Source organism: Pithys albifrons, chromosome 8, assembly GCF_047495875.1.
Source record: "Pithys albifrons albifrons isolate INPA30051 chromosome 8, PitAlb_v1, whole genome shotgun sequence".
In the NCBI taxonomy this organism is placed as follows: Eukaryota; Metazoa; Chordata; class Aves; order Passeriformes; family Thamnophilidae; genus Pithys; species Pithys albifrons.
Window position 1 is genome coordinate 32,333,213 of NC_092465.1, and position 26,690 is coordinate 32,359,902.

The 26,690-nt window shown below is 39.1% G+C and overlaps 1 protein-coding gene across 2 annotated transcripts in view; it reads left to right on the top strand.

Annotated features, from left to right (window-relative positions):
• Positions 1-14,372, top strand: part of SLC40A1 (solute carrier family 40 member 1) — a 16,100-nt gene extending 1,728 nt beyond the window's left edge. The window contains exons 3-8 of one of the 2 annotated variants that reach the window (XM_071561920.1): positions 2,985-3,144; positions 3,931-4,046; positions 4,367-4,493; positions 7,508-7,750; positions 9,311-9,970; positions 11,065-14,372. In XM_071561920.1, the coding sequence (XP_071418021.1) occupies positions 2,985-3,144; positions 3,931-4,046; positions 4,367-4,493; positions 7,508-7,750; positions 9,311-9,970; positions 11,065-11,384 (1,626 nt within the window). In that variant the 3' untranslated portion in view covers positions 11,385-14,372. The other variant, XM_071561921.1, reaches the window with a different exon arrangement.
• Positions 14,373-26,690: the final 12,318 nt, after the last annotated feature.

Here is a 26,690-nt window from a genome sequence, read left to right on the forward strand (position 1 = left end):
AAACCTGCTGAAATAACAGGAATACAACTTATTTTGTGTCTCCTAAGCTCTGCTGTTCCTGTAGTCTGAAGGTTTTTGGTAACAGGAACAATAACCACATACCTTCAAGTAGTAGGTCATCTCTGTTCTAGAGTGGCTCTGTCCACAATACAAAATCTGAGAGAAATGGAGTTTTGTTGTAAATGAGAGCGCTAATTAGGTTTCTGTGTTACTATGCCATTCCCAAATAAAAAAAAAAAGGAGCTGTAAATGATTAAATGTCACATTTCCACAAATGTTCAGACTTGAACATAGTCTGGACTCTATCAGACTCTGGCTGAGTAAAGCATTTCAATGTGTGCTTGGCCTCCGGGGTCCTAATAGGCTGGAGTGCTCTGCTGAGCTGAGGTCTCAGACCTTAATGCTGTTGCCTTTGTATTTAATCCATTGCTGTCGATACCTCAGCAGAAAGGAGAGAACAGGATGGAACTGGGTTCACCTTGTTGCTTCCCAGAAGGTCAGTTGGTTGCAGATTCCCAGCCTTATTTGTGCCCCAGACCTCGAGAGGCCTGTCAGTAGGTAGTAGTCTGGCTCTTGCTTAACTTGGCCTCAGTTCTGAGCTGGGATTGTGTACATTCACTTTGAGATGATTGTAAGGATAATTACAGAAGAGGAAGAGCTGTCTTTAAAAGCATAGTGAGACTAAACAGCTTAGCTATTCAAAAGTTTTGAAATACCCACATTTTGAAGTGGCATTAAGTATATATAGTCAACATTTGCCCAATTCTGAGGACAATAATTGCTGTTTAAGTTTCAATAGAGCCTAGTTTGAAATTATGTGCCTGCTTCAAGCCTCTCTAGTTCACTAATATTGTCCTTTTTTGACACTCATTTATCTTTGCTTGCTCTTTATGGCTCTTAATTCTTGAAAGAAACTCATGCTTTCAGGCTGGAACAGCTTTGGTTACCCCAAGAACTATCTCTGTGGATTGGGGTAAATGCATTGGATAAGGTTCACCAGTGTTCACAGGCTCTTTAAATGAAGTATATGGCAAAATCATGATTTCACTGGAGTCAAAGGAACCTTCCTGTGAGTTTCAAATGTGATTCAGTTTTTCAATCTGACAGTAGTGGCTGGCACTGACTTTCAAATGTTTTGAATTTTTTGTTTTTAAATGCCTTTTTCACCTTGTCAAAATTCAGTAACTAAAACATCTCTGCATAAAAAACCAAATTTCTGTTATGAAACATTATTGTGAAAGTAAGTCTTTGGCTCATTTTTTGCTTACTTTTCTAGCTTAATAAATAGTTATGCAGGCTAATCAAAACTCAGTTCATTCACCTACATGTATTTTAAGTGAAATTCTATACAAAAGTACCTCAGGTCATACTAAGTTCAAGTGAATGCTGGACTTGGGAAATTATATCACTGTGGATTCATCACTGGGGTATCTTCTATATACTTTCTACCAACCATAGAATATAAGGGAAACATTTACAGAAGACTTTAGGTGTCTTGAGTGAAAATTGGTTTATTATGTATGTGAGGGGACATAGGTGATTATCATGCTGGTAGTAGCATTTTTCATTGGATTTAGTTAAAAAATATACAAAATACCCAGAATTATTCTTCTTCAAACAGATTAAATTTTTCTTTCCACATGATTGAATTATATTTTTTCCTGCAAGTGGTTGGGGAAACAAATGTGGAGGTTTACACATTATAGTGCTTACTAAAGCCTCCATCAGGGAGCTTGAATAACGTTAGAAGGCAAATGCTTTTTGTGTCTGTCCTATATTGAAGACTTTAATCAAAGTGCAGTTATTTTTGACCCTCTGAATAGCATGCTTTTTTGTATCTTTTGATTGCTGTGGCATATAAGTTAGATTTGGCAGGCTTTGCTTTTTAAAAGTGCTTTTATTTTACACCTCCCCCAGCCCTTCAGAATATTTGAGGTCCTAAGAAATTTGTACTATTTGCTGTATCACATAGCAATTATTTATTTTAGATAAGGTAGCAGAAGAAAACAGTTTTGTGTTTGGTTTGTGGAAGACTAATGCTAGGGATCCTTATTAGACAACCTGTGTGCCCTAGAATAATATGAATGATTTCTATTCATCTGCTTTGTTACTTATTACACAAAGCATTTTCTGTTGTGTGTTTCTTGCAATATATTAAAAATAAAGCGAGATGTGACTGCAGTCATGTGACAGCAGAAAAACTATTAGCAAATCCAAGTTTTTCAATAGTATGGAAATTACTTCACTTGAAAATGTTTAGCAGTTTGGGCTTTGTTTTTGTCAAAATTGTTTTTTGAAAATGTGTTATAAGCACTAGGTTTAACTAGCAGTAGGTTAAATAGGCTGAACTGAGTTTGCAAAAGGTTAAGGAAGCTCCCGTATTCTACCTCTGAGTAATGTGCCAATGCTTAACATTAGAAAGAGCTGGCATCCATTGACTTTGGAAACTTCAGTTAACATTTATCCATGTCTGTCCTGAATTGTATGATGACTTGCTTTCACTTGACTCACTCTTGTGTTTTAAAGCAGCACTTAGACTTTGATCATCTAAGAGCAAATTGCTGTCTCAAAGTGTTTTAAATAGTATCAGTAATCAATAAATCTGTTTTTAATATTTGATCTGTGCTGGAGAATTTGTGTAAGCTTTTTGAGGCTTGTTGGATGTGTCTGGTAACAGACTTTGTCCTGTAATACTATAAAGAGAATGATCTGGGATTTTGGGATGTGGTATTACAAAGTCTAGTGATTCAGTTAAGACAGATGATCTTAGTGATACTGGGATAAAATCCATGGTGACAGGATGTAGTAATAAAAAAACCCCAAACAAAACCAATAAAATCCTCCCCCCCACCCTAACCTTGTATGTGTAACAAACCTTTATTTTAGTACAGACATTTTGCCAGGGCAGTGTTAAACCAGTGAACCTGTGTGCTTGCAAAGTGCAAACAGTAATACTGTGTGTGTGTTCTCTGTTCTTCTTGAAGGGAGATCGTATGTGGCATTTTGCTGTGTCTGTATTCCTGGTTGAACTCTATGGAAACAGCTTACTCCTGACTGCAGTCTATGGGCTGGTGGTGGCAGGATCTGTTCTTCTCCTGGGAGCCCTTATTGGAGACTGGGTGGACAAGAACTCCAGGCTCAAAGGTTACATGTCTAGAGCAACTTATTTACCGAAGGATGGATCAAAATAATGCAAAAGATAAAGCTGATAAGAGTTAATTCCTCAAGTCACATGTGAGAATGGGGCCTGCTTATTTCTTTATAAGAAAGGCAGAGTGGTGTTTCAGAGTGGTGGCGGTGATACAAAGATACAGGAGAAAAACAGTTTTAAGTGATGTTATCTGTAGCTCAGGCTATACCTGTCCAATATGTAGAGATGTATGGAAATCCAAAAAGTGAATCCCACAACTTTTACAGACCAAGTTCTTTACAGTTTAACACTAACATGCACTTGGATTATCTTTCCCTTTAGTATAAACACACACTACACTTGCATATTTCAAATATGTATGCTCTAGTCTGTTTTATAAAGAAAATGGCATCATGTTCTTCATATGAATTTTTACTTCCCAAAAGTTTATGAAATAACATCCCATCCATGGTAGGTTCAAAATGAATTTTAGAGGTTCAAGGTAGGCTTTTACTACTGGAAAGGTAGTGTCAGCATTTAAATAAGGCTTTGATTGAGCAGACCTACTGAACTGTAAATCAAGAGCTACAAAGTTACATCAGACATTAATTTGTTTCTGTAACACAATGGAAAATGAAAATGTAGTATGAAGTAGACTTTTGCTGTTTATATTTTGGGGGGAGAGTAGGAAAAGAAAGTTATTTAAAGAATCTGTGCATGTTCCTTAATTATATCCTCCTTAAGGTTATAGTTAGCTCGTTCTTAGTTTGTAACTGTTGTTCTGTTTTGATTTAAAACAGTGGCCCAGACATCCTTGATTGTACAGAATGCATCTGTCATCCTGTGTGGTATTATCCTGATGATTATCTTCTTGTTTAAGACACAGCTCTTGACGTTATACCATGGATGGCTTCTTGTGAGTGCTTGAACTTGTTAATAAGATATTAATTTGCAAAGAAACTTTAGCAGCATGAGAGACGAATGAATATTTTTTTTTCCCTTTAGTCTGTTTAGACATTCCTGAGAGCTAAAATTGGCAAATGAAACAGCTTGTTGGGTAAACAGAGACTACTGTTTTCTGCCAGGAATTGTAAAGTTGACTTGATCTTGTTTTGTGTGAATAATAACACTAAAGTGAGTGGATTCAAATGTAAAAGCCTCTTCTGCTTGTGCAGAAAATGGATATTTCCCTTTATCAACTCTCTCATATTGTAACTCTTTCCCCTCTCTCTATAGACAGTGTGCTATATCCTGGTTATCACAATAGCAAATATTGCCAATTTGGCCAGCACTGCCACAGCGATCACAATTCAGAGGGACTGGATTGTTGTAGTAGCAGGGGAAGACAGAAGCAAACTGGCAGGTGAATATGTTGCTTTTTTAATACTTTACATGTCTTGCTTTCCAAGTTTGATTTTTTTTTTTTAAGACTAGAGATTTTAAAGAGATAGAACATTGGGTGAAAGGACAGCGTTTATTTTGCTCTTCCTTGCTCTGAGATCAGAAATTACAGTTGTGATTACAATTCAATTAGGCATTCCTAAACTTGTTTTGTCCTCCTTTTAGTCCTGCTGCAGGTCTGTTAGGAGAACTAGTCTTGCTGAACAAGTCAAGTGTTGCAATACTTTATTTTTAGGTCCCTGGAATGAAACAGAAAACTCTTGCATAACTGGGCTCCTCTCACAGGGATCAGAGAGGTGCATGAGAATGAAGTCCACAACAGTTAAGTAGGTGGATCAGGAAATAGTCAGTAGGTAACACTGCATGCAGACACATTTGAAATCTTGCATTTTTCTAGCATTAGATGTCTAACTCACAGCTGTGAACACTCTTCTTCGGTTGTCAAAGGAAAGTAGAATTTCCAATTCCATCTGGTACTTTTGATCTTGGACCAAAGACTTAATCTCTTTTTGTGTATAAAATATCTTTGCTTCCCCCTACCCTTTCTTGCACTGGTACTAATAGAGAGAATGAGTTCCCATTCAAATTGTACTGCAGCTTGGTAGTCATGACACTACCTGGATGTGAGGGATTGGCAATCTCCCCAGGGATGCATTGAACCTGACTTTCCCAAATCACAGCACAGTGTGTATGATGGATCTTTGGCCGTGCTGCTCCTCTGATTGTAACAGACAAAGTGGGAAGCAGCACTTTTTGCAGTGAATTGGATCAGCCTATGTGGGCTCTGAATCAGCCTCATAAGGAAACTTAAGCCTTCTCAGGTAGAGGAACTGATACTGAAGTGCAAACAAGGAACATAGAAGATTAACATTACCAAGACACTTACAGCTCACTAACTTGGGAACTAAAGTTAGTCTGACACAGTTTAAATACCTGTGGGCCTAGATTGCATTTCAGCTTCTGACTCTGATTTTGTATGAAGTTGCTTAAATTGTCCATGGAGTTCAGAGTCCTTTTAAGGGATTTGAATCCTGTGTTCCAGATTTTTACTTGATATTTATCTCCAGTGAAGGAATATTACTTATCCATCTCACCCAGGAAAGGCTAATTCTTAGATGCATTTAAAGTGTCATACTTTCGTTTCTGAGTATACAAATTTTCCCCTGTAGTCTTTTATTCTGACCTTTCAGTGCCTTTCTAGGTCATATCTTTTGTAGAGCAGCAGTACAGGTGAACTGTCTTCATGCATGTGAATCACAGGTAGAAAAGCAGCAGCTGTCTGTAAAAGTTTTAGTCTTAACGGTTGTTATTAACCTTTCTTCTTCTGTCAGATCTTATTCAACAAACCTTTTTTCCACCCCTGTCCTGCATATCACACATGAGATAAGGTACAGACCACACCTGCAGAGAACTGCCTGGCAGGCAGTCCTGCCTCTGCTGCCTCATGATCTCAGCACAATTGTGGAACCGCATAGGTTTTGTACTGAAAAATCAGGCAAGAGGTTACTCTAAATTCTCATTCAGCTTCACCTAAAACCAAAAACACCACTGAATTAAGCACCTCAGTTTCACAGCTTTATCTTAAAGATCCCTTCCAGGCTGAATAGGGTTGTTTTGGGTTTAATCGTGATTTAACTTGGAGACTGTTGAAATTCCTTAACTTTAAAAAGAAACGAAGCGGCAGCATTGACTTTGCAGCAAATACTGTTGTCCATGCCTGCATTGTTACCTTTCCTCAAAGAGGAGCCTAAGTTATGCAAGTTAGTGGAACAGGGAAATAAAAATTTGCCTTGACTTCCCCTGCTTCACTGCCATTGATTAGTTTTCCTATTCATTCTTACTTTGTACCTTTCCTGAGTGGAAATATTAGTCTTCCTCAAATAATTAAAAAAAACAAAGCTCAGTTCTTGGTATTTCTAAAGCAAAATATTATGTAAGTATCTAACTTAACTATTTGTTTGAGTGTTAACTAGGTTAACATTGCATTGACTTAGAATCCTACATAGAATAACATAAATGTTTCATCAAATGGGAGGGAGCAATTCTCTGCAAATTCACTAAAGCAGCTTCCTACTGGTGTACAGTTTCCCTTGCCTTTCAAAAGCTCTAATTTCATAATAAAACTCTAAAATGGGCTTGAGATGTACTCCTAAGCAGCCTGAACCCTGATGTGTGAAACCACTGAGGGTCTACCAGCTTCTACCAGTGGAGCAATGGCACTACTAACTGGGAACTCACAGGAGCTGAGAAGGTTTAATGACTTGGCTAAGGTTGAGGAGGGTGAGACATGCCCTACCAGCAAATGGAAGATGCCTTTGTTCTAAGAATAACCTGCTTGTTTTGACTGTAAACATCAAAGTGTGGAACAGAAAGGAGTGAGGACTTTGCTCAGTAAGATCTGAGAATGGCTACAATTGCCATAAACCAATGTGACTCCACAAGGAAACATAAAGCCATTTCAAAGGTCTGCTGCTGTCCCGTTGGTACTTCAGTCACGAGTTGTTAGAAGTAAATGGAGGAGAGTGAGAAATGTGTTGAAGTACTGGGGGATAGTTTCAGCAAGTAACAAGAAAGAATTCCACCTTATGAGATTCCTGGCATTGTGCATGGTTTGAGTGTTATAGAGGTGGGCTTAGGAGTCTGCAACGACACTGGTGTGTGAAGGTGATCTGATCTCATGACTGGCAGTTTTACCTGCAAAGCTCCAATGTAAACCCAGCATGCTAAACCTGGAGGACCTCATGCAGGCAAAACTGCCAGGAGTAGGGATTAGGTTTAGAAACATCTTGACTGATTGCAGTAAACTTAAACATTTGAACATTCTGAAGGTGCCTCTGGTTACTTGTATTGGAACTGCTTACAGTCAGAGCAGGACTGCTTAGCTTAATGTTTGTATCTGTGCAATCCACAATTTTGTTAGTGACTATTTCACTGTAAGTGCTCAATTATTTTATGTCCTCAAATAATTTCTGACAGATATGAATGCCACAATAAGAAGAATTGATCAGTTGACCAATATCTTGGCGCCAATGGCAGTTGGTCAGATAATGACATTTGGCTCCCCAATGATTGGCTGTGGATTCATTTCTGGCTGGAACCTGATGTCGATGTGTGTGGAATATCTGCTGCTCTGGAAGGTTTATCAGAAAACTCCTACTCTGGCTCTCAAATCTGCAAAAGCTGAAGAATCAGAACTGAAACAGCTGAATGTAAAGAAAGGTACTGAACACACAAAATTAACTGCTGAAATTCACTGTATATTCATTGCATCAGTCAAATGAATGACTTTTCTATAGACACTGTTGTGAGGCTATATAGCTTCCTGTTTGTAGCTTGAAGGGTTCAGGTTTTGGATTCAGTTACCGGTGACTCTAATCTAAGTAACAGTACTTTGTACAGCTATTTGAGGAATTCAAATAAAATGTATCCAAGGAGTGAATTCTCTTAATTAACGCTTTAGAATAAGTCTGCCCTCTTAGGGCTGATGGTAAGGAATGCTCCCATCCATCTGTGCCATAGCTAATAATCTGGACAAAGCCCTTGGCTCTGTAGTGTCTAAAGGAAAAACAGCCTCTGTAAGACTGTTGTTAACTCATTTCTACTTACACATAGTATTGACAGGCATTCAGGAGGCTGTGGAATAGATTGTCATATTCCTAGTCTGGTGTGCTGGAATGATTTCCACATGCTGCAGGAAATGGTGGAGCTAAAAAAATAATCTGCTTTGACCTTCAATTCTGCTTTTTTGGCAAAGCAGAACAACTGGGATTTGCAGTGTAGTTGATAAAATTGATATTAATATTACTGCAGGTAGATTCAATATCAGGAATTAAAATACCTTCAGAAGCAGTAAGGCTGTTGGGCTAGTCTGATGGCAGACCAAGATAGGAGAGCAAGGTAAGAGTGTAAAGGCTCCATAGCTTTGGAACTGGCTCTTAAATACTTCTGAAGACTGAAGCATTTAGTAAATGTTGGTATGTAGGAAGCACTGCTTAATCTTTGCTATTGCAGTCTCTCATTTCAGTAGAAGACTTGTATGTTTAAAAATTTCAGGAATACTTCATGTCTCGCTGTATATGGAGTTAATTTTGAGCTTAACAGTGTAAAAAGACTGCTCAGGCATCATCCAGACTTTTGTAGAGTTTCTATTCACATTACTGGTGTAAATACTGCTGTGAGGTTTTGGAGTTTCTTGTTTGTGATCAGGCAAAGTGCCTTTTTCCTATACTACAATGAAAATGGAATTGTGGAGAAGCATAGGTTGAGGTTCAGTTTTTGTGCTGTGTTTTTTTGTTTTGTTTTTTAAAGTGAGGCTTTGAGAACTTTTGCCTCTGGATAGGTTTCAGCCTTAGTTCTACTATGAAATGAGAGATACTGACAGGTGTTTCAGTATTCCATTCTTTCTGCAATTAGTACATTTAAGCATACAAAGCTATGCCAAAATAATGCCAACTAGCATTGACATTAATTAAGCAACTAATTTCTTTGTGGAAATGGAGCATTCGGTCACAAGTCTAGAAGCAGGCAATGCTTCATCACAATATAATTAAATAAGCAGGAGTTTAAATTGATAGGGATAAACTTCACTTAGTCTTACTCTACAGGTGGGATTTGAGGACACTTTTAAGTTATTAAGTTATTTAGGTCATCAAGAGAAAGCTTGGTTGTGGTGTTTGACTCATGCACTTGTGCAATAGTGAACTTACTAACAATTGTCTGTCAGTTGGCACTGCACTTTCCAGGCAGGAGTGTCTCTGACAGCTGTGTTTCTGTTTACAGAGAGTGACATGAAACCTGCTGAAGGAGTGCAGTTAATTGTTGAGAAAGATGTAGCTGGCTTTGAGCCCCCACAGGAGAAGGAAGTGGGCTGTGCTGCCCGGATTGCCGAACCCTTTGTGACATTCCGTGACGGATGGGTCGCCTACTACAACCAGCCAGTGTTTCTGGCAGGAATGGGTCTTGCATTCCTGTACATGACTGTTCTGGGCTTTGACTGTATCACTACAGGCTATGCATACACTCAGGGTCTGAGTGGCTCCGTGCTAAGCCTCCTCATGGGTGCCTCAGCAGTCACTGGGATCATGGGAACAGTGGCTTTCACTTGGCTTCGTCGCAAGTGTGGCCTTGTTCGCACGGGGCTGATCTCTGGAGTCGCTCAGTTTGCTTGTCTGATCTTATGTGCCATCTCTGTGTTTATGCCTGGAAGTCCTCTGGATTTGACTGTTTCCCCATTTGCTGACATCAGTGCCAGGCTGTTTGAAAATGAGCCATTACCTACTATAGCATCTCCAGAGCCTGAAATGATTTTGGCAACTGGAATGCCCAACTTGTTAAACGGGTCTACTACTCCTGCTTACAGTGACCCAGAGATGAGTCCTGAGCCCGTGCCTTTACTCTCTGTTAGTCTCCTGTTTGCAGGAGTCATTGCTGCTAGAGTTGGTAAGTATTACATCTCTAAAATTTTGTTCATAACTGCTTTTCATTCTTTAGATTACAGTGCCTGTCAACTAAAACCAAGTTTGAGTTTAGATTTTTAGGCTATAGTTGAAGTGTTACATTGCATTTCTAAGCTGATTACACTTCACATAAAAATGAAATAATTCTGCAATAATATCGCCAGAGCAAAAATGCAGTCCTTAATTTCTTGCCAATTGTGTGTCACTAATTGGAAAAGGTTACCACATTTGGAGATGAGTGTAACTTGTTTTTTGGAATGCTCATCTCTGTGATATTTTATCACAACCAAATGAAACTATTTGTACCTAGGAAACGGGACTAGTCACTTCTGCTGTGAAAGTCTTCAAACTTTGCAGTTTAGTAATTTAATCCATTTATTATATTGTCTAATCTTGGAGTTTAGAATAGAAATGTTGGTTCAGAAAGCTTAATTTTTTGAGGAATTGCTGGTTAGTGTAGTATTAGTATCTGTCAACAGCAGGGGCATTCAAATGCATAAATGTAATGAACAGTAACTGTCATCTGTAGAATCTTTGTACTTCTGCAGTTTTTGCTGAATTCTGGAGGAATAAAATACTTGATTCACGTGTATTAAACTTGTTTACAAGGTAAACTTTTAAAGCTGAGTCATTAATGGACTAAAACAGTATGGAAGTTTGGTGTCTGCTGAGACAATTTTAAATTATTTTGTATTCTGCATAGTTTAAATAAGTTTGGAAAAAAATCAAACATGTGAAACTTAGTGTTGTAGCCAGCATGAATACCCTCTAAATAGCTGTAAACCAGCTGTTTCAAAAGGGGAAAATACAAGTAAAATGTTAACTTGCCTGTCACATCTTGCTTCAACATGCCTATCAAGTTAATGTGTCAAGCTGTATGCATTATTTCAGGAAATAGTAGGAAAGGAAAGTAAATTGCTCTTGACTGTGAAATCAATTCTAGTTGTGCAAGAGGATTTCTCATCCTGTGCATTTTTGGCAGAAGTGAGTGGAAGGATGAATTGAATTGTGCCAGTGATGAAAGCTTACCGTGGGAAGCCCAGTTGTATGGATAACTGTTTTTTTTTCTCTCTACAGGTCTTTGGTCCTTTGATTTGACTGTCACACAGTTACTCCAAGAAAACGTGGTAGAATCTGAAAGAGGCATCATAAATGGTGTCCAAAACTCCATGAATTACCTTCTTGATTTGCTGCACTTCATCATGGTCATCTTGGCCCCAAACCCTGAAGCTTTTGGCTTACTGGTGCTTATTTCTGTGTCTTTTGTTGCAATGGGCCACATAATGTACTTCAGATTTGCCCAAAAAACCTTGGGAAAACAACTTTTTGTTTGTTGCACTCCTGATCCCAAAGCAGCCCCTGACAGTTCACCACCTGGTAATACATCTACTGTCTGAAAGGATCCACTTTACCTACTAACTTTGCTGCACAAATACCATAGTTAAACACATACTCCCTTTTATGACCCTGTCTGAGGTGTTTCTCTAGAGTTGAATGCATGAATGTCTGGGGAAGCTGTCCCAAGAGAGAGAAAATTCATATTACAGTAACTCTATAAAAATGCTTCACTTTTGGTAGAGGACAGCCTAGTTGGGTCTTGATAGCTCTTGTGTCAAAGAATCCCAACAAGTCATGTGTGTAGTATTTGATCTCAAAAATAATGTTGAAGGTCTGTTGTGGACCCCCACAGTGATACTGTTCAGTGGTTATACATACTCAATTTGCTCATGAGTTCTGAACACTTCTTGTGTTCTTTGAGTAAAATTAGGGGTTTTTTTCAGTTGCTTCATAATTTGTTCTACAGTATTTGGGTTTTTTTGAGTTTTTCTCCCATACTCCCTTACCATGACCAGTTCTGCTCCCTTATCTTAAATTGGTATGAACGTCCTTTATAAATACTGGACTTTTGTGGTCCTTGTGGGTCCCTTCCAACTCAGAATATTCTGTAATCCTTCGTGGATTCCTGAAGTGGACTCTTAAGTTTTTTTGTGTTTTCCCAAAACCATTATAGTATTTTATCTGCTTTGGTTTAACTTTATGGAAACACCTTTGCAGGTTTTTTTGCATGTTTCCTTGCATATTAGACAAGTGTTAGGTACAAGATATTGTATTACACTTTTGTTGCACTTCATAGAGTAAAACAGCCTCATTTAGCAGAAGCTATTGATGTAGCATTACAGAGCATGGCTTTTTAATTGCAAATGGCAGATTTGCTCAGGTTTGTAGCAGAAAGTGCTAAGGTCAGGAGTACTGATACAGAACGATAAGGTCTAGTGCTAACTTTTAGTTTTTGCCTCAGAGTACAAGCAGCTTTAATTAATTTTCCAATATATCAGGCTTTAATAGAGTTTCTGAAAACAGTTGTATTTGAAAATATTTAATATTTCAGGCAAAAGAAGTAAAAAAAAGGATTACTTGCATTTATCTGATGAACTTTGACTTTGTTCTAAAATATTGCTAAAACAGATAGATGGTGGACTGTGTGATCCTCTAAAGCAACTTCAGAGCAATGAAAATGATCCATCCCTCTGTTTAAGAAGTTCTTGCATTTTTATTTTTGTTTCTTTACCCTGCATGTGTACTAACACAGTGTTTCCACAGTCATTAGCCCTATGTGTGCTTTTGTGGCAACTGCACTTTGCTTTCACAGTAGAGTTGAACCTGGTGGTGTTCTGAGATTTCCTATGGCATGACAGTCTGACTTCTAAAATATTGGTAAAATAATTGTTTGCAAAATAAGTAGTATGCAAAAACATCAGCAGCTTGTGAAAAGTATTCTCTGTAAATGGTAAGGTTTTTTTTAATTAGGTACTGTCCTTAACAGTCATGTGTTGCCAGACTTCAACCCTGGAATGTGTGTGAACTCCATTGCAATTAAAGGCGTTACACTGGGGCTGAATCTAGGCCATTCATCACAAATTTTGTGACAATTACATATCTATCAAACTAAATAGAATGTAAAGTACTTCCAGTAGCTTTTGTCTCAGATACAATGGTTTGTAAGAGGAGTAAAAGTGAAGTAGTGACAATCCAATAGACTTCTAGCCCACAGTTTTCAATAACTGGATGTAACAATTTTTCTTTTCTATTGGACCAAAACCAATAATTACTCTGTTGCTGAAAGTTTCTCAGGGATGTTTTCACTAGGTTTATAAGTGTTTATATTTTGACCAAGCATTGGGGTTTGTTTTGATACAATAAAATACGTAATTTAGAGTAGGTTTAAAATTTGTGACTCAATCCTGAGTGTAACTTAAGGAAAAGGGAATTTTGCCATCAGCAGAATTTGTCAGAAGACAAATAAAACAAGCTTATCTAGATTTGTAGAACAAATATGCCCAAAGGGTAGCCTGTACAGTGTGTGATGAGTACACTAGTAAATAAAATACCTCTGGTTTGCCAAATATGTTCTCACATGTATCTATTTTAATTGGGACCAGATTTTAGCATTGCTAAATATAAATGAAAGTAGTCCAAATTTCAGTGAATACCTTTATACTGCACTTGGATGAACATCTGAATGCCACTGTATATGTTGGACTCCCTGGCCATCAGGGAAACAAAGTTGAAAATGCAGCTTTTTTGGGGGCTGTCTGTAGCCTGCAGAACCCAGCATGCCTAAAACTTAATGCTGTAGCACTAAGCATCAACATCCCAGAGAGGAGGATGTATTCCTGAAGTTTAGAGAGCTCCAAAACCATAACAGAGAGAGCTGGGAGCAGGTCATGTTCCTGCTTGTTCCCAAAATATTGTGGGTTTGGGGTTTTTGTTGTTTTTTTGTTTGGTTGGTTTTTTAATTTTTTTTTCTCAAGGGCAATTTAGTCTTATTTAAATTGAATAGCAATTTGTTTCATAAATGGTTCCACCAGAGAGTGCAGTCAGGATCTCAAGCCAAAAACATAATATTGAAAGGGAACTGGACCTTTGTATTTTGTGCACCTTTTAGGGTTCATATGTGTAGATCACAGTGGGAAGGCAAGACAATCCTAAAATAGAAGAGTGGATGGTAGCTTTAAGAGGAATAAGGCAGTCCAAATCGGAAGCCTTTCATTTATTGGTCTGAGTTGGATGTAAGAAAATGTTTGCTGCTTGAGCACAGCCCATTTGTGTGTGAGTCTAAGATGTACACAGACACCTGTACTTGTTAGTGCTTTGAAGCAATGTGGAGCCTGAAGTCTTACATAGCGGGACTTTAAGTGAGCATTTTTGGCCTTGTATTTATTTATTTTTTTAAAAAATGTGTCCAAATTGGATGAAAACTGCCCTTAAAAATGTACACATGTGAAATCAATTTTACCAGAATATTTTATTATACAACCTTATGCTGGACATAGTATTGATTTATGTATTGTCAAAGCTAATGAATAAATTTGCATAAAACCTTATTTGTCTTGTATTATTCAGTTTGTGGGTATGTTGGTATGCTACATTTAGCATGTGTTCTGTAGATGGAGGTTTTCAGTATCAAGGGATGGAACATCCATGAAGCACAAACAAATAGCACTGAGGAAGAAGCAAATACCAAGTGTAGTCAAATCCTTTCTATGACACTATAACTCTTTGGTGAATTGGTTTTTATTTTTACCATGGTGGTAACTCAAGACACAATACCTGAAGGTGGAGTTGTGGTCTTGCAGCCTCAGCCCAGGGTCCTGCATTGATGATAGAGCAGTTTGGTGTCTTGGCCTGCAGAACAACAGAAAGCAAATGGTATTACCTTCCCACTCCTGTTTTTCCCATACTGACTTGAGATTATGGCAACGGCCTGCAGGGCAGAACCCCAGGCATAGGAGTGCTCACAAATAAATGCAATGCTTTTAACACTCAAGTACTTTTCATGACTAAACCCAGAATATTTCATACAGGACTGCTTCTGGTTATGTGTATTTAGGCTATGTTTCCATGATGAATTGATCTTTAGAAGGATAATGTGCTAATTCACTAGGATTTCTTGGAACTGATTCCTCTATGAACTAGAGGCTTTCCTAGAATAAACACAGGTTTCTCCCTGGTTGTGTTACTACTTTGTTATTTTTCTGTGGGAATTAGAATTAGTTGTAGTAATTGTTTGTTTCCATGTGGAAATAAGAGTGTGGCGAGTTAGAACTACAGTCTTTGTTGCATGTGTCAGACTTGCAGCATTAGGGTAAGTGATGCATCTCTTTTAATAAGAGTTACCTAAATGTCAAAGCTTGCTAAAAGTGTAATTTGGTCATGTTTGCCTCCTTCACTGCCACTTACAAACTAAGACAAGTGTTAGAATTCTGACTTTTGAAAATACAGTTACACGTATTCACTCCTGTAAGTACGAAAGTACAAAGAAAAAGAATTGTGACTAATATTGTGTAGTATAGTTAATGGATAAAGAACACTTTTTTTAACTGAAGAAGACGCTTCACAATTTACCACTGTTTTCCTTCACTCAGTTGTTCACATTTTGGAAAGTTCAGGGGTTTTTAACCCCCTGTGGAATTTAGTGGCTCAGCAGCCAAAGGTAGAAAGACCAGAGATATCTACCACTGTTTGTCTCTTGCACTGTTTTGCTTACTAGATAGTTGGGATGTCAGCCCTGCCTGTGGAAGGCAAGGTATATTGTATATTATATATTTTATTAGTTTGCTCTTGAATATTTCATTGCTCTTTTTTTCAAAAGTGTTTTCATAAACTGAGCACTGATAAAATGGGGCTTGAAAGTTGAATCTTGTTAAAGGAAAAGGGAAAGAGTGAACTCAATCCCTTTAATTTAAAGGAGTAAAGGAGTAAGGAAGTTCCTATCTAGTAGTTTAAAATACTACAGTTACTGCTGTATTTGCTTTAATACAGTACGTGGTGTGTTTGTCCCATGTCAGGAAATGTGTATTTACAGTGACAACTTTGTTAGAAGAATGCAACTAATAGAGTGCAAATTAGTAATTTTTCTAAATCTAGCACTGTGAAGGGTGTAATGACTTTCTATCTGCCTCAAGACTGACCTATTTTCAGGTTCTCTAGGAATATATTGTGCTGTATTCAGACCTTTTGAATAATATTAGAGAAGGTAAGAGTACAGATTACATTAACAGTCCTTTTTGTCTTGCCCTCTGTGCTCACACATTCTCTTTCCTGTTTGTAGCTGCTCTTAACTGCATGGGATAATAAGAATTATTTTATTCTTGGAATAAGACTATGCCTTTAGCTTCTGCTTTTAAAAAAGGCACTATATTTTGCAACTCTGAAGAGCAGAAAAAAATGCCCAAGGATGTTTGCTTAAAGGCTTGCAAAGAGCCTGGACAAAGTGCATGCTGTTCAATAATGCTTTTTCAAATACTTCAGCTTGTCCTTGTATGGGTCAATATGTCTTTCTAGTTAAACTTTATTGTATTTGGTCACAAGAGAAGCATGCAACTACTGCTCTCCACTCTTAGTCTAGGTATAGAGTGATGGAGCAATCTATTTGCACACATGCAGAATTGAGAGTTCTTAACCCTTTGTAAATGCATGGGAAGTTACTTATGGTTAGAAAATCTGAGTCTTCTCCTTTGGCAGATAAGGGTAAGGGAATGTACAATAGATGCTGCTGTTAGAAGTTTAGTAGATACTTAAGCATAACTCATTAAGATCAAAAAACACCCCTACAACAGCAAAATCTGTTAAAGCTGTACAGGTTGGCTCAGAAAACACCCCCAGTTAGTTCATGGAGAGGTTTTGTCTGCCTCAGGCAGGGGAGAGGCAGTATAGGATATCCACATCCCAGTGACCCCATACTAGAGTCTGAAAACAAACTCTTCCTTGCGCAGCAGAACTAATGAAGTGTGGTTTTCTATCTGTATGTCCTTGGTCTGCACACACCACCAGTTGCACGAGCTGCAGCTCCCACCCCATCTTGTGCAATCCTGCCCCTTCCAGGAGAGGGTCCAGCAGTGCTCCCCCCGACCTGTTGTGTCAGCAGAGCGATGTAGGGCACGTGCTCTGCCTGGCCCTCAGGAGCTACATGTGTGCCCTGGACCCGTGAGTGCTCAGGGACGGATTGGCCACCTGACAGACAAACAGCACACAGGAGACCTGTGCTCAGCCAAGGGCACTCACCCTGGGGTCAGGCTTCTCCTCTACCCACCTGCAGAGGTCAAACTTTGAGACCTTTCTCTTCCATCATGTTTAGCTGGAATTATCAAGTCATTCAAAAGTAGTTTGTCAGGAAGTGCTGGAGGTGACAGAACAGTGTGATTGTGTAAGCCCTATGTCCTTAGGAAAAAAAATGAGTAAAAATGTGTCATGTCTGTAATGTGATGTGTGATATGGCTTTATGTCTGTTGCCAACAGCACATCATAACTGACTGATAGAGTTGTCCAGAAAAAGCCAAGATGAAATCCAGTGCAGACAAATGCAAAGCACTTCATTTAAGCCTGACCAACTGACTCCTCAGATACTGGGTCAGAAATGCTTATCCATTTTAATAGAAAATAATTGTGAGGATAAAGTACAAAATGAAACACCTAAAGTGAAGAAAACACACATTACTCACCTTAACATTTTCAATACAGTTCAAACCATTTCAGATGTTTTATCTTCAGTTAAAGGACTTGATGCCTGTTGATTAATGTTCATATAATTTCAGCAGAGAATCTTTAACTAAACATGGTCTTCTGAATTATTTAGTATGACAGGGACATTTACATTTTTCCTACAACTGTACAACAGGACAAATATTCCTTTTTCCATTAAGCAGAGTTTCCAAAACTCTTTTCCAGAATGTAATGTTCCTGGGCAGTGCCTACCTGCATTCTGTGTACATATCCTATCCAATCTTCTTTGAGCTCCTTTAGCTGTCAGTAACCTGCTGATTTAAGAGCTACAGACCTTAACTAGGTGAATTTGGACAGAATGTTTTCTGGGTTTGCTCCTAAAAAGGCACAGTTTTGTTCTAAAACTGTTGAAAAAGGAAATGCAGTGTCTGAATTCCTTTATTTCTGGGAGCTTCCTTACCCTAGCTGACCACATCAGGCATCAGACCTGACAGGGTGTTACACAAATATGTGATCAGCCCAGCTGAGAAAGAGGGAGGAGTTGTCCATGTTAGAAATATTTGTTCAGCTACTACTGGAGTTAGGCCAGTCAAAGTTACTGTTTACAGTATGAAGTGTCCTGCAGTCCATTTATCTTCTGAAGATAACTAAACAAGATAAAGAATCCATTCTTTGGGACAGTTTTAACTTCATTTGCTTGACTGCAGTATACTATTCCCAACTCTCCTGTGCTGACCTTGGCCTGAAAGGAGCAAACTGTGACACAGCTTGGGGGCAAAGAAGCCCCAAACAGCCCATCCAAGCTGGGAGCTTCCCTGGGGATTGTCTAAGCACAGGCACAGCTGCTTTGGAGAAACCCCCCGCAGATTTCAGTAGCATAAGTGGACTGAATGGATGGCATCAGGATCAAACTCTCCCACACCCCTGCACACAGTGGGGCAGTTGAATACAACCAGTTCCTGGAGGGAAATGCAAAAAATAACACTAGAATAGTAAATGCTCATGGAAGGAATGTAAAAAAATTAAATATTTCTCCTGGGAGAAAAATTTTGGATAAGAACACCTCCTGAAGGTCTTTCAAAAAGTTTCTTTCCCCTCTGGAATACCAGGAAACTTTGTATGTCTCATAGAGCCTTGGTTTACTTGTTTTTAAGACAGACTGTTTCTTTTATTATTTATCTTATTGTAAAGCAACAGCCATTTTTGTCATGCACACTTCAAAGACCTTTAACTATACTTTTGCCTCCTTTACAGCCCCAGCATAGCCTTTCCAACGATTTTTAGTTGTCACATAAGTAAACTCATGCTTTGACTCTTTTATTTTCATCTATCTTGTTTGCTCTAATTAGTTCCTAAAGCTGGCAGGTATCACGAGCTCCTGTGCAAATTCCACAGTAGCCACAAAATAACAAAATACATCTTTTCACCTTTAATTCCTTCCCTGGATCTGTCATTAGGCTCATCATAGCCAAAAGAGAGAAAATGAACTGTTCTCCCACTGCTTATTTCCTCTATTTCTTTAATTTTGTGTGACTGTGGACACAAGGAGGAACAGACTTTCTGAATAGAGGAATCAAACCTGAGAATGTCTAATCTTGGATTCAGAGCGAAAGCAGCCTCATTAAACAATAAGTGATTTTTTTTTCTTAAGATGAATGCTCAGATATGTCCTCCTATCCTGTTCTGCTTTGCTAAGACTAGATTTTCAGTTGGCAAAAGGGTAACTTACTTACTTGGATTATAAACATAGGTTACTGGTTCAAATCAGGGGCTATAGTGCTACATATGGTTTCATTTTATCTGCTTAGCTGTGATAAAATCCAAATGTTGTCTTATCTGAATGGAACAGAGCAGCCAGAGGAGACCAAGGCTGGTAGCTGGATGTTCAGCAGGAAACTGTAATTTCAGGCTGATTTTGTACTTCTTTCCCACGTTGCACTTGCTGTTCTGTCGGCATTCCCCACTCAGCCATAGAGGGCATAGGCTAGATGAGTATCAGAGCATGGAAACAGAAGTGCCAGAAGATCATGTGAGTAACTTCAATGTGACAAAGGAATGGAAACACAGATCAGCATTCTTCTCAACCCTAGCTATATACCTCCACTTCACAGAGCTCCTAACCATGGGAGTTGCACCTGTTTGTTCAGGATAACTGCAGATTTCTGGATCTGTAAATTTCCTGTGCATCTCTTACTTGCTGAAAATAGCTTTGTATGTATTGACAAATTTGATAGCAGAAAAGAGGGATCAAGAGGGTACCCAGTGAGAGACACTCAGCAGGATTCTCAGTGGTTTTCATGGACTCTCTTTGTGCCCAAGTGCCCAACGTGATGGCCAAGACAACAGCAATTTTCAGTTTTGTAGTTCACAGAATGTGTGCAGCATTTCTTGGGATCATAGTTGAGCATTACTTGGGGTCATTCTGTGCAGACCTACATGTGCTATTATAAATTCTGAGAACCTTCACCCTTGGAAAGCACACTGAATTAACAAAGACTTATATTCAGAAAATGATTTCTCTAGGACCATTTTGGTTTTCTAATTATCTTCTTTAAAAGACAGAATCAACAACAAGAAGTTACAATGCTCCTTGTTAACACTTCTGAATAGGAAATATCAGTATGTTATCCTGCTTCTTATGAGACACATTGAAAACAATTTAGTTATTATATCTTGCTGCCTGTGAAAAATGTTACTGAGGAAAAGTTCAAGCAGTGAAATAGGGAGGAATACTTTGCCTCAGGAGTACTGACTGCAATTCCTACAATGCATTTTTATTCAGCTAACTTTGCTTACATCTCCGAATGACACTTACTAAAAAGGGAAAGACCAGTTTCTCAAGACCATCTGAGGAAGTGATACAAGGCATTATTAGATGTGCTTGAGAATGACTCAGCAATTCTAACCTTACATCATACTGAACAAATTATACCAGAAGTTTGGCTGTGATCACAACACACCAGGGTGGGGAAAATAAACCAGTTCTGGAGGCCTTAAGTTGGTTAGAAGTGAAAAAGAGAGTTCTGACCTGCATTTCACAGAGCAGCAAAGTAATGCTGATAGGAAGAGAGGCATGAGAGGAAGCAGTTTCTGTAAAGGACTATTTGCCTAGAGCTTGTTGAAGGGCTTATTGGAGAACTCAGACCAGGATGATAAAAGTGTATCCAGCGTTAAGGAAGCAGGAAATACAGAAGCCCAGCAGGAGTGGGTGACACAGAACATTCTGCAGAATAAGGATCATTGGTTTCATGGGATTACCTCCCTTCTAGGCATTTGAATTCCTGCACTCTTCAGACCTTCAGTTTATTCCATGCACATTCTCATCTTTTCCTGGTCCCTTACTCTGAAGCATCACTTGTCTCACTACAGCAAACTGCCTCTAGATCCTACTGCTGCCTCTGGAATCACCTGGAGTGGGTCAGTTCTGTGCCACCCTGCTGATACTGACTGAGGGTTAATGGCTGCATGTTCGTGGTGTTTCAGGCTCACTGTCTGCAGGGCACCATCATTTCTGGGTTCTGATCAACTCTGCTGTTTGTTGTTGAAATCTAAACGATTAGGATCATGAAGCAAAACCTGTTTGTGGATTTCAGGGAAAAGAGCACCCTATCAGACAGACCAAGAGGAATTACCTAATGAGAGCTGTGCTGAGAAGTTCAGTGAATTACTCATGAACTTGTGAGAAATACATAGCGCAAAGGTAACTGTGATAATCATGTGTTGAGGGTTCATTCTTTATAGCAGAAACATATAGCACAAAGTACCTACAACCCCTATGCAGTGTGGATACAGCAGCTTTGCTAAAGCAGAAAATTAACTCAGTGTGTCTTTCCAACAGAACCCATGTGTCCAGCATACCACAAGTTAAAGTTCCATAAAGGAAACTCTGGCAATACCACCCTCTGCTTTCTGAGTGAGCTGCCCCCCACAGAGGCTGCAGAGCAGGGCCGCCCACACTTCCTGCCTAGAGATCAGTCTGCTGCTCAAAGATGGATTTAAAAATGCAAACAAACAAACAAAACCCAAACAATTACATACTGATGTGTAAGTTACAGACAAAATCCAAGAGCTGCAACTTCAAGAGGCTGTGCCACCACAGACGTTTTTTCTACCTCTCCTGTAACAAAAAAGAGCATGAGAATTGTTTCATTCTGTGATACCCAAACTCATGTAAAGGTTACAGAACAGATGGTTGACATTTTCCGTTCTTCTTAGGAACAGTAATGTGTTTTAAATGGTCAGATACTACATGGATGGCAGGCAGCCACTGTGGAGAGATGAAGTCAGCTGGGGGGCTGGGAAGTAACACTCCCAAACTGAGCAGAGAAAACTGCTATATTTCTTCCCTTCTTAGGCTTCTTTCTACAATTTTGCACTGCCTGTCCCTGGAAGCTCTGGTGAGGGACTGCTCTATCTGACCTATCCCTATCCCTCCCAGGATGAGGTCAGCAGCAGCCATAGTGCATTTGGGCACAAGCAAGAGGCCCTGCACCCTGGCAGAGGGGCCAGAAAGGGGGTGAAACTTGTGCTGCTGGAAGAGGGGTGCCCAGCCACCTCAGGCAGATGTACCAAGTTCATGCCAGCAGCCCACATGGCACCCTTTCTGCTGATAAACCCAGGACTTCAGTCTAGGGCTCTGTCACACCAGGGCAGAAGCAATAAGGGAGAAGGTAATGTGGCACACAAACTCAGAGGGCAACTCTTTGTCTCTCCTTCCACCTATAGGATGGCAAAGGCCAGGCCATGACAAAGCCTTTTAGAGGGCATAATTAACTCCAGCTGGAGCTTTTGAACTCAACTTTTTGAAACCTCTCCCACCTCATTAAAGGCATTAAGCAGTCTCCTTTTCCTAGACCTCACAGAGAATGACTTTCCTCATACTACTCCAATCTTCTTTAACTGATCAAGAAATACTCTTTTCTCCCCTTAGGTTTCAGAAACAACTTACAGATTGTGTACTGAGAACATCACAGTCTCACCAGAGTACTACAACTGAGAGATGAGGGATACTCGCTACCCATTAATGCTATGTGTGTAAAAAGGCAAGTAAAGTTTCTTCTAAAGTGTGTCAAATGCAGAGAGCTCACAGAATGCTTTGAAAATATTTTGGGAACTTTCATCTGTTAAAAGCTGATGTTGTCAAAGAGAGAACTACTATAGAAGTGTAGAAGCTATTCTCGTTCTCTCAAGTCAGAAAGGTAGGAGAATGCTTTTTCATCCTTCCTGACCAGCAGTGAGTCAGCAGGTTTGAACAGTGGGGAACGTTAACAGCTTGTTTGTGCTTTGCCAGATGGAATGCTATTTTTGGTGTGAGTCTAACAGCATGATTCAGCACTTTCCTAGCCAGCAAGTAGTTGAGACTTATCCCACAGTATTTTAAGAATCTCTATGTCACATGTTGCTTAGTAATAGTTTTCCTCTCTTACCTTATCTGTGATTACATGGTATTTCCATTAATGTATCACTTGTTAATAATTGTGAGAACACATTAGGTTTCAGAGTATAAAGAGAGAACTCAGTCAAATGGATACAGTGATCACTAAAGGTATTCCTGTTGAGTAGAATCATCTGTAACTTTAGTTCTTGTGAGAAAACTAAGTTTGGACTACAGAGAGCTGAAATCCATTAAATCTAAGCCTGACAGGGTCAACTCATGTGATTGTACAGTGCTACTTTTATGTCACTTTGCACAAGGCTACTAATACAGGGAAAACAACTTGTCTGTATTTTTGGGATTGGGGTTCTGGTTGCAGTTACTCCTTTGACATTGCCAAGAGAAAGATACAATGGTCAGTGGTCAGCTGTAAGGCTGGAAACTTGAACTGACAGTGTAAGTGTGAAAATAGTTTTAATGAGAAAGGTAAGATTCAAATGTGTTAGAATATGGGAAATGTGTGTGAGATGCTCTTGTTTACTCTGCAGTCAGGTGAGCACCCCTGTAAGTGTCATGTGAGGAGTGTTCACTGTATAGCAGAAAAACAGTGACATGAGCAGAAAGCAATGTTCTTGCTACTTTGCCAAAGGATTTCTGATTAAAACTAAAAAGGAAACAAAAGGCATGTGCTGACACTTCAGCAGTTTATAACTCCCCTCTCTTTATTCACACACCTTGCACAGATCCCCTCTCCCCACTGCCCTCCCATCTTCCTGTGTAGCTGGCTAATGGCATGTGCAGGAGCACCTCATCCCTCAGCTTCCCTGGTAAGAATCCCGATACAGTGCTGTACTGTGGAAAATCACTTTGGCCTCCTTGGTACAGTAGCCTGTTTGTTCCATAAACTCAGCTTTCATGGTTCCCCCCCAATTTTTGGGCAGAAAATAGGGTAAAGCACACCTGATGCCCCTTGGCATGTCCACGGTATTTGCTGCATGGAGAGGAAAACAGCCTGTGTGGGCAACTTCCAGTATCTGTGAAATCAAACAGTTTCCTCTGGAGAAACATTCCATGGTATTTCCTTTGCAGGGAGGGGCAGGGAATGAGAGGTGGAAAGAATCTGACCTGATAGCACAGTCCTCACTGAAAAAGGGAAAAATAATCAGCACAGTTCTCAGTGGAGTTAGTGATTCCTGTTGTTTGTGTGGGAGTCAGGCAACTAAATACCTTTGCAGGTTCAGTCCATGATCTAGAACTAAACTAAAGTTTTCAACTAGTCAATAGAACTAGATTTGGTTCAGTGACTGAACTGGGGAAAAAGACACTTCTTGAGTTGGAGAAAAAGGTCCCAAACAAACACATGAGTCTTGCTCAGCCTCAAAAACTTGAATGTTCTTGGGAAAAACAATAAAAAAATTAACAGCAAAAGAACACACTCTCCAAAATATATTTTGGGAAATACAAAATACTGAGCCTTATCCAAAGTGGGACTTAAAAATCAACATTCTCTAAACACAAGTAACTGCAAAGCAGAATATTAAAATGTTATCAAATGTCAACCCCCAAACAACTTAGTTGGGTTTTTTGCAAGAGGAAAATATATTTTTGTTTGAAGCTCTCCTATAATTTAAACCAAACTTCCTTAATGCTATAGTCCCAGCCTGCTTTTTATTTTAGAGAGGTAAAAGATTTATGAAAATGAAATGGAAAGAATGAATGTTATATCACATCAAGGCATCAGAATAGCAACAAACCAAAGGATTAAACAAAATAAAACTCTTTCAAGATCAAATCAGTTGTCTTTTGGCAAAGATAATTTTAAAAATGGCTATTGAAGACTTGGAGGTTCCCATGTTCACTCAGGTGTTCATGGGCAAGATTAAAACACTCTATGAAATGCGAATGTGAGGCATGTCACGTGAGGTTTTCTCTTGGGCATTTCTGGCAAAGCAGGGCCCTTTAGGTCAAGAGATGAATAAATCCACCCTCTCAGGCAACATTTGGTGGCCGGGGAAGTATTTGTTACAAGAAATCTGTAGTAGCTGATAGCAAAGTGAAAGCTGACCTGTAATAGTGGCTTAACACAGTATAAATTAGTTACTTACAATGAAAGCTTCTCCCCCTGCCCTGGATTCCCACAGAGTTTATAGTTCTGTAAGCAAGTAAAGCCAAGTGAAAATACAAAAGCTCTACAGACCTCTGAGCTTGTCAGCCACTATGTAAGGCAAAGTTCAGCTCTCTGCTTTCCATTGCTGAGATTCTTGGCAGGCAGGACAAAGCTTTCCTCCTCCCACTGCTGGAGCCTTGCCACAGCTGCTCTGAATGTCTCCCTGCTTTAGGCTGTGAGAAGCTGACAGGGGACATTTGACATTGTACCTGTAATTTCTTTTTTATGTGAAAAGAGCTAAAACTCTGGGCTCTTGAAACTGCTGTGTTTGTTCTATGAGAAATTTTTAAGGCATTGAAATTTGATTGGAAGCTTCAAACACACAATATCTTGCACTTATTTCAGATTTTTTTTTAGCAAAGGTGCTCATGAAATCCCTAGGTGGTGACAGCCCTTACTTTCTGGGTCTTTTCATTCCTTACCAACACATTGTTCTTCTGGATGGAGAAGATACTTTTACCTGCTTTAGCTTCATTTTTCTGTGTGAAACATCCTGCTGCTCAAAATGTACATGCCAGTGGTTCTGGATGCCTGGAAAACCAAAGACCCTTTGGTGTAAGCTCTGAAATCACTTCATCTGGGTAACTGTTTAGTGAAAATGAGGAGAACCTTTCATCATAGTAAAGATAAGACAATGTTGCCTTTACGACTAATCTTCTTTTCAGATTCTGAAATAGTTTATTATTAGATTGAGAGGGATGTAAAGACAAAGGTTGGATGCCCAACATCTACTAAGGCTATTGATTTGAGGCCTAAACCTATATTTTTTCAAGTAAACTTTCATTTTAAACTATTGCAGCAAGAGCTTTACCCAGATAGATTCCCTGCAATGGACAACTGCCTTCAGAAATGAGAAGGAACTAAAAGCCTTGCTTGTGTTACTGGTAAAATATTACCAGAATGACAATTACAGCTGATCACAGAATAAAAACCCACTATTCTGATTGCAGACTGCAAGTTCTTCTCGTGGGGTCAGGAATTGTGTGTTGTCTATTATTAAACAGGTTTTTTACTCCTGATACATATTTTGAGTTGCATTCAATCACAGACCTGAATTCTGATTATCAAGTCAGAAACCAGCTGTTGCAGAAGACAGTCATGTATCTCCTTAAGTAGGGAACAATCTGTTGCTTTGAAGTAAAATAGTTATATTCTGGTTGTTAGGATTTTTAAATTTTTTTCAAGTTCAAATTTCTCTTCTAATTTAGGCTCTACCTACAAGGAATGATAGGGAACAATCTGTGGGATGATTTAAGCTTTGTGAATCTATGGCACTCCAACTCGAATAATTGTTTCTCCTTTTGCCTGTAACAGTGCTCATTATTGATTCTGTTTCCTGAGATAAACAAAAGCCAGGAAAACTGCACAGTTTAAATTGAGAGAATACAAGTTTTGAGAACAGATTGTTGTTCATCACCCATTGCAGAAAAGCAACAAAAATTTGTCAGATTCTGGTAATTTCTACTTAAAAACTAATAATGAGGTAGAAATTTTAGCTGTCCTGCTCTTTAACAGAGTGAATCCAAGGCTCTCTATGAACTAGCAGTCAGTCACCTTTAAAGGTTCCTCTAACAGTCAAACCAGCAGAACATGTTCAGCTTGATATCCAAGCTTGAGCACGTTCCTCCCCTGAGCTTCCACAGAAGTGGTAGTACTTGA